Raw genomic sequence first — 12,462 nt, 5'->3', positions numbered from 1 at the left:
AATATATTGATAAAAGGATTTAGAGCATAGAAACATTAAAGGAATAAACTGTATTTCATCTATTTCAAGGTGTCCCTTCTGTCCCACATTCTAATATCTGAAACTAGCCATCAACTTGGTTTTAGGTCAAGGTCTTGCAGAGGAGTTATTGTCCCCTGCCAGTCACCTAGGGACACTGTGAATGTGAGACAACTCTGATTTCTTGCCTCATTTTTTTTGGACTATAATGGCAGCATGAATTTGGACTGCAAACCTGAAATCAGTGCTGGCTGACCATTTAGTTCTCAAGGAAGTTATTTCTTACTCCCTCTACTCAGTGCCAAGTTTGAGGCATGGAAGTTTCTTTTCTGTACATTTCTATGGGAAAGTTTATTTCCCATTAAATTTTACATAAAGGTCGTAGCTTTTCAGTGTTCCAGCTTTATGACAGGATCCTTTTCTCCCCGTCTTGGGTGTTTTCTTTGTTCCCTCAGTGGCACATAAAATAATGGTGTAACTTAAAGCTGACAGCATCTTAGATTAAATACGTAAATCAAATGAAACTTCTCCCTAATATAATGCTAAGAAGTAACAATAATATTGAGCAAGGAAATAAAATAAAAATGAAGTTGTAAATACCTGTCATTTGTATATACTCTCAAAGGTCTTCTATCATAATCACTTTCATATCTAAACCTCTCGTCCATTTCTTCACTTACTTCAGGATCTTGGTCTGGTCTATAATGCTGTCTGTTCAAGACACGATTCTCATTAAACCTGTCAAGTCTTCTATCAGGAATGTCAACCCTGCTGGCAAACCTTTGATGTTTTTTATTGGAAATGTCCACTTCTTCATTCGTTTTTTTAATGATTCTTCTATTCCTTAATTCAATTTCATCATCTAGTTGTCGATATCTGTCCTCTTCTAGCCGTCTTTGGTTTAGAAGCTCTTCATATGTCTCTGAAGGAGTTAAGACATCTCTCTTGGGACCCTCTGAATTCTGGCAAGATGTTTGTATTTGTGAAAGTAAATCAGGTTTAACCTGACTAATAGGTTTTTTCTTTCTTTGACTTTTGTGCTGGTCAATTTAAAAAAAAGGAAACAGACCTTAATGAGGTGCTATTTCTTAAAAGGTAATTAAACTCTCAGATGATGCTTAGTCTATTTATCATCTCAAGTCAAGGCTTAATTACCCATAAGAGATACCTTATCTTTAGAGGGGAAAAAGTTCCAAAAATTTATCCTTTAATAACACTTAATAAATATCAAATATACAGGCAACAGTAATATAAAGTGACCACAAAAAGAGAAGATAAAATGCAAATTCCTGTCCCAGGAAATATTAAGCATACTTTGTTAAATATTGCTTCAAAATATTTCAAATAAAATTCTTTCTTAACACAAATAATATAGAAGGTGGTAAATTTTTTGGCCCTAGTAACATCAACCATCCTTAAATTTGGCAAGTATATGTATATAGCTAGAAATCGTCAATATATTAAAAAAAAAAAACACTTAAAACTAAATAAGCAAAAATCACTTAAAACCAATCTCTAAAATTAAATCTCCCCCATGAAGTTAAAGTTAAAACATAGGGTAAGTTCTTCAATATGAGATAAAACCATTTGCAAAACTAAGTATTTGTCCTGTTTGGTTCAATTTGGCTTATTTTTTAAAACATTACATTAAAAACCAAGTGAAATGTCTAACATAAAAATATTTCAAGTAGACCTGGCCAGCGTGGCTCACTGGTTGAGCATCGACTCATGATCCAGGAGAATCCCAGTTTGATTCTCCGTCAGGGCACATGCCTGGGTTGCAGGCTTGATCCCCAGTAGGGGGTGTGCAGGAGGCAGTCGATCAAATGATTTTCTCATCATTGATGTTTCTATCTCTCTCCCTCTCCCTTCCTCTCTCTGAAATGAATTAAAAATATATATATTTCAAGTAAGTACAAAATATTCATCCGTAGTAGTAAAGATTTACTTTAAAAGCAATACCTACCTCAGTACTCTTTTCTACCTGTCTGAGATTTTCGGTGGATTCTTCCTTTCCCCTGAGATATTGATTGTATTCTTTGTTGCGTTCAAGTTTCAACCTTTCCTTAAAATAGATACCAAAAGGCAATGTTAACTTCAACTTCAGGAAAAAGTGCCTTAATGTTAAATCAGACACACAAATCATAGATCTTGCCCAGAATCAAGTTTTTCTAATAATTTCAAGGACAGCAGTAGTTGCAAGGCCCAGGAAAAGCAGAAGGTTATAGGCCATCAATGCAGTTCCCCTTTCTTGTCATGTTAAAATACGCATCAGGACATGTGTAGGTCCAGATTAACACACGATATCTCTAACAGAAGAAAGCTGGTGTGGTTGTGAAATATCCTTCTACACTCCAGTAGGTGCATAGCTTAGATGACATTTTCCAAGGAGCCATGCCCCATAAGTCCATGGATTCTAGGTTTTTTATCAACAGCAATCCTAGACAATCAAGGTGCACTATGTCGAAAGTATCATAAATAAATCTTTCCCACTAGAAAATACACAATATTTGTCAGGAAGTCTGTCATTAGCATGTTCTCAAGGAGATCTGACCACGCTGCTTTCCTTCTTTCCTTTTCATAGCTATCTCCTGCTCCATCCCCCAACCCCTCCCAAAAGACCTGCTGCTAACCATTTTAAACATAAAAAGGTTAAATTATCATAGACAGTAAAATATTATAATGTAAATGTTCTGTTGAAACCTCTAAAGAATATGTGCATGTATCTGTGGAGTGATAGAAATAGACATTCAAATCGCCCCACACCCTCATCCTACATAAAAGCTCAGTATACTCTCCCATCTACTCATTTCACGGTGTTACAGAGCATAAACTTTACAGCTCAGAAACCAATGCTGGAAAACGTGAATTCTGAATCTTTAATTGATCAACATATTAAAAAATACATCACATTACATGGTTTACAAGTGTAATGTTCAAAAGAAATTTTAAACAGCACAACTAGAGACTCTACAGACTTTTAGAAAAATACATATATTCAAGTACAGAAAATGATGTAATCTGTTTGCATTTAAATTAGGAATATGTTCTTTCATGATTTTGATCTTTCATAAAAGTGCTACCCACAATTACTACTCCTATCCACTTACCTTGGCAGATAACCTGTCGCCAATAGGAAGAGAAACTCCCAGAGTAGATGGATCTGTTTCACTCGTGGATAGAAAATTTTTCTGTATATATACACATAAAAAAAAATTAGCTAATTGCCTTTATAAAATGTTTCATGTGCCTTTAAATTCTATATTCTAAGCTATTACATTATGCAGAGCAAAAGAATGAAATGGAGATGAAGACAGAAACTACAAATCTATGGAGATCATATTTTGGAAAAAGAATTTTCTTCCAATCAACAACCACCTGAAGAGGAAAATCAAATCTTAATTTTCATTTGCAATACATACATATCTATTGATTCAAGATGATTTTATAAAGCATGAGAAAAAAGGAAACCTTCTTAATTCATATTCCTCTTCTAAGCACATATTCTTTGTTCTCAATGCCCTATTCTTTGGTTAAGGAAAGCTTAAACTTCCTCACAAATATACTATGCGTGCTGCAATAATGTTATTTTTTCTGCAATTACGAGTGGCTATCAACTAAAATGCCAGAAGATATAAACTATGAAAACTGTTTCTATGTCCCTCCATTTCTATTCAGTAAACTTAGGTAATGCAGTGTAGTAGACAAAGCATTAGACTAGGAGTCAAAAGACCTACGCTCTAGAAGTAGCCCAAACACCTCTCAGTTGTGCAACACTGAGCAAGTCACTTAACCTCCCTGACCCAGACTTTCCTCTGTTAAATAAGAATGGTATTTGCTCTGCCCATACCAAAGCTGGTATTAGGATCAAGGAAGATAAAAAATGCAATATCTCTTTGAATACTATAAAGCAAACACAAGGGATTAGTAAAAAATTTAGTCCCCAACTTTCTAGTGTTGCTGCTTAGTAATATATAATCTGAAATAAGTCATTGAACCCTTCTACCCCAGTTTGTCTGTAAAAGAGGGTGTCATCTATATGAGTAGGTTATGAGTATTAAATAATCAATAGTTATTAACTTTATTTATTCATTAAACAAGCAATTATTAACTAATATTTTTCAGTTACTTTTTTTAGGTGGTTTGGAGACAAAAATAAGCATATGTTCCCTATGTTCAAGAGATTTACAATTCATGTAAACAAATAACTACAATACAATGTACTAACTACTACAACAGAGTTGTATTCAAAACATTATGGAAACAGATTAATACAACTAAATTATTAATAAAGTTTCATTAAATCTAAATTTATGAATAACTTAATTTGTGCTACATAAGCTAATATGAAAGTTGGTAGAACTATAAATTTATTTAAGGGAAATAATATGACTCTTAACTAGATCCGAGTCAGTTTAAACTTCTATATACCAAAGCACACTATAAACATAATCATTTAGTAAGTTATACACGTATAAAAAAAAACATTTGAGTTCCAACCCTGGGAAGAGAAAGACAGAGCGCACCTCACTCCTTCACTGAGCAATTCCCCACTCCTAATTCAGGTCCAGGATGATGTTTGAAATTTTCCATAAAATGAAAATAATAAACAATAAGGCCAATATACTGAGTGCTGCAAAAAGCTGAGTTTTAGTGACTCACACATTCATTCAATAAATATTGAGTACCTATTATGTCCCAAACTGTTCGATATATTTGAGACTCATGAGTGAAGAGAAGAGACACTCTGCCTTCCTAAAGCTTACACTCAAGCGGGGAAAGTGACGAGAAAGAATAAACATAACGTACATTATGAAGTGGTAAGAACTATGACAAAATAAACATATAAAAAGAACTGGCTATTGGCAGTCAGGTTTCTCGGGAAAGGGATTGGGAAAAACAGAAATCTGAAATTCCCTTTTAGACATGTTCAACATAAGATACTCATTAGATTTCTGAGTGAAATGTCAAATAGGCAGCCAAACAGAAAAATCTGAGGTTTAAGAAAGTGGCGTGGGGCTGAAATTACAAATTTATGGATTCAATTTAACCACCGTTCTTCTGAGAATATGTTCTTCCTGCGTTGTTAGATACTCAAGTGTCTTTTATTCTAAAAACAGAAATAAAGATAGTAGAGATGGCAATTGTTTTAATAGTTCTCATTGACAAAATCTAAAGATCTGATTTTTTAAAAATATTCTTGGTATCTACAAGCGTGGCTTCTGGAAGCCGCAAGAAATACAGAAAGAATGGGACTTGGAAAGTGTACATAACCCAGGGGTCTAGGAAGCCACTGCAGCCACCTCCCCATATCCTATGTAGTTTTCTTTCTTCTTAGATTTCCTTTCCACTCTCACGTTCTCAGATGTCAACCAAAACTGTCTTTTTCAGATTAAAGAACTATTGTTCCTCTACCACTACATTCTTGATAATCCAACACCAAAAACTCTTTCACAGCCCTTTGAATTTAAACATTTGTATTCCTTGACCTCTTTCCCTTTCATAAAGGCAATTTCTTCTTATGCCTCCCACCACTGTTTTTTTAAAATCATATTTCTATAAAGTAATGTAAAATCCACAAGTGAAAATGGCAGCTATCAGAGAAAAACCGTACCTAATGAAGAGGGCTTGGGGAAGGTAATGAGGAACAAGGCCAGGGAGGCAGGCTGGAACGTGAAAGACCTCACGTGCCAACCTACAGGATTCGAATTTTTATCCTGAAGACAGTGAGCTAAAAGACATTGAAGTATTTAAATCAGTAAAGGGCTAGATCATTCTGGAAAGCAGCATGGAGAATGGACTAATAACTAATGGAAGGAGATCGGTTAAAAATGTGTAGTATTAATTTAGGACACTAAGATAAGAGTCTCTATCATGCAGAACTGACTGTCCTGTAACAGTTATCAAGCTCCTCATGGGCTGCTTAAGCTGGTACAATGTTTCACCACCACCAATCACACACCAAGTTAAAAACTGACTGCCTTCTAACTGGATCCTATCCTCATTACTTCTTATTACTCTCAAAAAGAATCTAACTCAGTGAGGCTGGTAAACCTAATATGCCTCATTCATATAAAGCTAAAGTTTGTCCCACAAGTCCTCCTTTATTCTGAACTCTCCATCCATGACGCTTCCTCTGCTCCCTCAATTCACCCTCTAGAACATCCAAATTCTATCCTATAATGTCTTACAAAATAACACTTGGAGGCCTTTCCTAATCATTCTATCCTTGTTTAGAGTTATCACTTTCTGAATTGTATGAATGTTATCTCTACAGCTACATTCTAAGCCCACTGAAGACAGGATTCATACCTAATTCATCTTCATGGTAAGTGTTTAAAAAGAGTTGACTGAATGATGAATGGATGTGTGAGATTCTTTTTAAAAACAGTTTTATAAAACTGTCTTTGTTTTCCAATATAAATTTACAAATGTAATCCTCATGTTTGGATGCAAAAATATCAAGTGCTCCAAATCCTGACAACACATGGTTCAAAAACATCTTAGAGTATCTTGCATGTCCTATTATTTTATTAATCTTAATGTCATTTTAGCATAATTTGAAGAACGAAACTGGCGTGATGAAAACAAATGGACTTACAAGAGATGCAGAAATATTTCTAAAGGATGCATGAGAAAGCAACAAAAACAAATGCAAAGCAGGAATCAAAAAGAATGCTTAACTGAATTAATGGAAAATTATGTCTTCTTGCTAAAAGCAAAATTATAAAATGGTACCATTCGAAAGTCTCAAAATCACAAATGAAGCTATTTTTCTCATGGGAGTACAGCAATATCATAGATGCCAATGATTGTAAGCTACTAGATCTTTAAAAAACATCTAAGGAGAACATTTTGCAGGCAATCCTACCTTTCTCTTTGCTTCTGTAATACCCTAAAGTCAAGGGAAACAAACCATCGATAAAATATATTCAAAGTCCTTTCTCTCCATGTGCAAATCAGAATAAATAAGACAGCATTTATAAATTTGGAACAAACATTATAAAGTAGTTGAAAAACTAATGACTACAAACATTATGCTTGTTTAAAATAATTTTATAACCTAAAAAGTAAATTGCATTTTAAAACTTAAATCTTTAGTTTAGCAATTATATAATTTAACAAAATATACTTAAAACAAGAGTTTTCCCCAGCTGGAGTGGCTCAGCAATTGAACGTCGACCTATGATCCAGGAGATCTCAGTTCGATTCCTGGTCAGGGCACATGCCTGGGTTGTGGGCTCAGTTCCCAGTAGGGGCTGTGCAAGAGGCAGCCGATCAATGACTCTTTTACCACTGATGTTTCTCTCTCTCTCTCCCCCTCTCCTTTCCTCTCTCTGAAATCAATAAAGATATATTTAAAAAAAAAAAAAAAAAGAATTCTGCTAAGTATACAGATTAAATCATAAAGCAAACACTTTGGTGGTTAAATATGTTAAGTAAAGTTTTATAAACTTAGCTCATAGGCAAATAACAGCAACTAGAACTCCATGTGTCATGTTTTATTTTAATACATGGTTGGGGGAATAGAGGAGTAGGAAATCCTAACTAGGCTATCTCTTAAACCATTATAACTTTACAGAAAACATAAACAACCAGAAATTACAATTTGATTTAAAATTAGAACCCACTGCCCTTACTCCAAAAAGCAAGAGTCTGTTACTTCGTGGCACCAGTTCTCAGCACTGTTTTTTTCTTTGTTGATGTCACTCAACTTTATAATACCCCATTGCTAGATGCCACTGAAAACCTAAAAATTAACACATATAACTAAAACCTTAGAAAAACAAATTTAGGAGATGACTTATGAAGCATGAGACCTACCTAGTTAAAGGAACTCTTTACCTGAGTAAGATAGCGCCTGTAATCTTGCCGCAATTCTTCCTTTAGTTTATGTTTCTTCCGTTCATAGTCTTCCCCAAGTGGTAAACTCAGCCCATAATCAAGTCCTAGAAAGAAAACAACTTCTTAAAGTAAATGCAGCTCATTTTCAAACTAATTTCAATACAATCTCCTATAACAAAACACAGTTGGAAGGAGCATAGTCATGTTGATTCTGAGACTGGGATCAGGACAGTAAATTTTTTATTTAAAATGTTTCAATAGGTAATACTACATCCATATATTGGAAAATATCACTCCCACCCACAAATCCCAGCCACCCAGTTCTCCTGCCCAGAAAAACCAGCATTAGTGTTTCTTCTGACTACTTCCAGAGACTTTTTATGCACTTATAAACATATACTATATATTACTACATGGGCATAGGTGTGTACGCATGTGCGTGTATGTATGTTATATTTACTTCTTCCTCCTTTAGATAATAGTTCTGCACTATTTGGCATCTTGCTTTTTCAAGGACAGCAAAATCAAAGCAAAGAAGAACTTTTCTTCATCAGTTAATTCTACTGAAATTTCTATAAAAATACTTACAATTTTAATGTCTGTTTTCAGTCTGAAAATAACATGGCTTTTAACCTGTAAGAATATTATTGCTATGATGTGTGTGAGAAAAATTAGGGCCATGAGTGGCTCAGATTGAAATTTCCAAGAACTTTTAAAGCCACCAATTCTGATTTTGCAAAAATGGGTATTAATTTTTACTGTGCTAAAATATACATAGTATAAAATTTACCATTTTAACTATTTTAAGCATACAGTTCAATGCCATTAAGTTCATTCAAAATGTCGTGCAACATCACCACTATCTATTTCCAAATTTTTTTCATCATCTCCCAAAAAAACTGTAAAAGGATAATTTAAAAAAAAACTTCAATTTAGAACAGTGTCTCCTTACACAGAGTTCAATAAAATAATTATATTTTGGGGTGATGACAATAGTGATGGCCGCACAACTTATAAATACACTAAAAACCACTAAATTGTACAATTTGAATGGGTAAATTTTATACTATTTCAATACCTCAGTAAAGCAGTTATAATCACATTATATACTTTTTTAATATTTTCAATACTAAAATACTACATCAAGAAGCACAGATATCAGATAAGTATTTGATTTCTGAAGCCTCCTACCTTTTTTAGTCCTACTATGTAACACTATAGTATAAAAAAAATTATCATTTCTAAACAAAATAAAAATTTTCCTTAGGGAGTCAGCTACAACCAATATATATGAAGTAACTGGCTGCAGTTTATGAACTGATAAGGATATCACCATTTTTGTGCCTTTTTCTTCACAATGCAGCTAAATGATGGGAACTTATCATGAATGTGTCATATCACTGCTTTATTACATCACTGAAATATTTCAGGGGCAAAAAAGCCAAAATAGAATAAATATAAATGAATGTCTATTGATTTCCCTATAATACTAAATTCTACTTTCCACTCTAAACACTGTGGAATTCTCTTTATAAACACTTCTGGCCTACTTAACTCCTGATTAATGAGGGTATAACAGAGGATTCCTTAGGACAACTCTTACTCAGGCTCCCAGCTCTCTTTCCAAAACAATCTAAAGCATTCCACATGCTTAAAATTTTAACTCATCCTAGAAAGGCATTCTTTCCTCACAAAGAAATTTAAACCTTATTTTTAAAGATACAGTCTTAAAGCCTAATGAGAGAAAGTTTTAATTCTTATACTAAGAATGGAGTACCATAAAAGAAAATTATAAAATCCATTAAAGCGACCCTGCTGGTGTGGCTCAGTGATTGAGCGTCGACCTATGAACCAGGAGGTCATGGTTCAATTCCAGGTCAGGGCACATGCCCAGGTTTCGGGCTCAATCCCCAGTAGGGGGCGTACAGGAGGCAGCCGATCATGGACACTCTCATCATTGATGTTTCTCTTTCTCTCTCCCTCTCCATTCCTCTCTCTGAAATCAATTAAAAAAATATATTTAAAATCCATTAAAGCCAAGTCCATGCTTTATTCAATTTTATAATGCCTGGCACACAACTTGTACCCCAGAAATGTTCACTGAAGTAAGGTGTGAATGAATATATGAATGAATGTCTGAGTATGAGGAAGGAACGAGAGAAAGGAAGGACACACTATTCTTAGTATTTCATTTTTGCTTTTAGTCTGATGGCATAGAGAGAGAAAGCATAGTAACTGGTAACCACAGTTACCTAGTTACGTAGTCACAAAGGATGCTCTACTGTGTTAAAGAGAAAAAGAAAACATGCAGAGAGGCTGATGCCTCCCAATATGCTGGGCTTTCCTCTCAGGCAACAAGTAATTTATAGCTTTCTGAAAAGTCATGTGTTTAAGGTGGATTTTACTACTGTTTTTCAATTTTGCTTGGTGGACTTATATGAAAGAACAGAAAAAAATGTGATTAGTTTTCATTTATAAATTACTGTCCATACTAAGTTTACTTTTATTTATCAAGAGTATTTGCTCTTTACCATTGAGTCTAATAGTATTGTACTGTCTTAAAAAACAAGTAATATAGGTCTTCTGAATAATTTAAAATTATATTAAGATTTAGTCAACAGAAAATACTAAATTTTTAATTCTTATTTTTGTTATCCAGTACCAACATTTTATGGCATTAAAGGTAGGTTACAGAAATAAAATAACTACATAGAACAATTTAAATATTGTTCACTTAAAGCTATGCATTAGCAATGGCATCTCAAGAGGCTTAATGAGCTAAGAAACATGGTGAGACTTACTTACTCAGAGCAGCTGTCTTCTGATGGTTCTAGTGGCAAGTAAGACCTTAGTGCCATTTTAGTCATTTGAAGTGATGTCACTTCACCAAATACAACACAAATGACACTACGACAGTTAACACTATGCTTCAGAACTACATCAATTACAAGTATTTGGTCTCTATAGTGTTTGAGAGTTAGATAAAATATTTTAAAACTAAAGTATACAATCTTTTTAAAATCAATATACCTTCTAACGGAGCACTCATAATAAACACTTTATAAAACAAATTACCGTTAACAGTTAGTTTCCTCTTTTCATTATTGTATTACCATGAGAAAGCATTATGTAAGAATAAAGAGCAAATTATAAGAAATAATAATAGGCCTTTCCATAAGCCGGTGACTTATCAAGAGATGTGAATACAGCGGTATGTCGGTTTCGAACGTTTCAGAACTCGAACGGTCTTCCAGAGTGGATTACATTCGAAAACAGAGGTACCACTGAGTAGAACATTGTACTCAAACATCAGCTATAAAGGCAAATCATCCACTTGTACAAACTGAATAAAAGAGGTAGATTGTGTGGGATTTAGTTTATAATAAGAAAAACCTAAGACTACATGCTAGAAAAAAATTAAAAAGTACAACTAAAAATTAGTAAAAAATCAACTATTTCCTTTGGTCTATTTTAAGTCTTCACATTAATTTTCTAGTTTAGTCTAAACTCTAGAGCTTCTCTGCAATGTAAAATTCTGCTATTGCTTCCTTTCTGATATTATTTTTAAATTACAATGTAATTTTTTCTTCTTTATAATTCTTTCTAAATTTCCATGAACTTAACTGTATTTAAAATAATTTTTTAAAAATCAAATCAAATAATTTCTAGTAACAAGAGTAAAATCTCTTATTTTACTTTAGTAATCTGTAATCTTTTTGCTTGCAAATTTCCAAAATAATGACTTCACAGCATGAAAGATCAAATAAATCTGGTGCATTTTGATAAAACAGTAGGAGACACTGCCCAGAAATAGTGAATAAAATACCTAGGGACTACAGACACTGAAAACAAATTCCTGGGGTACCCAAAGTTTAGAGGTGAGGGCACTGAAAGGAACCAGAAAAGACTGAAAAGGAGTGTATTCGGGGTCCTCAAAAACCACCCCCAGGTGTGGTGTTTCCCTAGAAAGACTCACAGAATGAAGACGTCATTGCACTCACAATTACAGTTTATTTCAGTAAAAGGGTACAAAGCAAAATCAGCAAAGGAAAAAGGGACATGGGGCAAAGCCCAAAGGAAACTAAGTGCAAACTTCCAAGAGTAATTCCCCAGTGGAATCACCTAGGATGCGCTTAATTCCTTCAGCAAGAAGTTGGGATAACCCATGTGAAGTGTTGCCTACCAGGAAAGTTCTTTACAAACTCAGCGCCCTAGTCTTTTACTGGGAGGTAGTCACATAGGCACCCTCTGACTAGCACTACCAAGAGTCTACAAAAGGAAAGTAGCTGTTCTGTATAAATCACATGGTTTGCACAAACAATTTAGGCACAATAAACTACTCTTATCACTTAGGAAAAGTTTTGTATCAGTATAGAAAACTGTTTACTAGCTAGGTTCCAGACACTAGCCCAGGGCCAAGCCTTATAGGCAAGCCTTTCTAAAGATAGGCAGGCTACTCTGTTAAGAAAGTATCAGTCCTTGCCCAAAAGCACAGCATCTAGACCAGAAACAAAGAAGCTAGTAATTTCAATGTAACAGTAAGTGCTACTTGACACCTTCCATAACCTACTCCAAGTACCAATCAGTTTGGTACACAAT

At 34.2% G+C, this 12,462-nt stretch overlaps 1 protein-coding gene across 3 annotated transcripts in view; it reads right to left on the bottom strand.

Annotated features, from left to right (window-relative positions):
- Window positions 1–12,462, bottom strand: part of CSPP1 (centrosome and spindle pole associated protein 1) — an 87,679-nt gene that overhangs the window by 61,647 nt on the left and 13,570 nt on the right. For 2 of the 3 annotated variants that reach the window (XM_081117102.1, XM_081117104.1), the window contains 5 exons: window positions 7,864–7,967; window positions 6,890–6,913; window positions 3,129–3,209; window positions 1,985–2,083; window positions 619–1,058 (listed from right to left, as the gene is read on the bottom strand). In XM_081117102.1, the coding sequence (XP_080973228.1) occupies window positions 619–1,058; window positions 1,985–2,083; window positions 3,129–3,209; window positions 6,890–6,913; window positions 7,864–7,967 (748 nt within the window). The remainder of the gene's footprint in view (window positions 1–618; window positions 1,059–1,984; window positions 2,084–3,128; window positions 3,210–6,889; window positions 6,914–7,863; window positions 7,968–12,462) is intronic. The other variant, XM_081117103.1, reaches the window with a different exon arrangement.

Source organism: Miniopterus schreibersii (genome assembly GCF_964146895.1).
Source record: "Miniopterus schreibersii genome assembly, chromosome: 17".
NCBI classification, from domain to species: Eukaryota; Metazoa; Chordata; class Mammalia; order Chiroptera; family Miniopteridae; genus Miniopterus; species Miniopterus schreibersii.
This window is presented reverse-complemented; position numbering and strand designations above follow the sequence as displayed.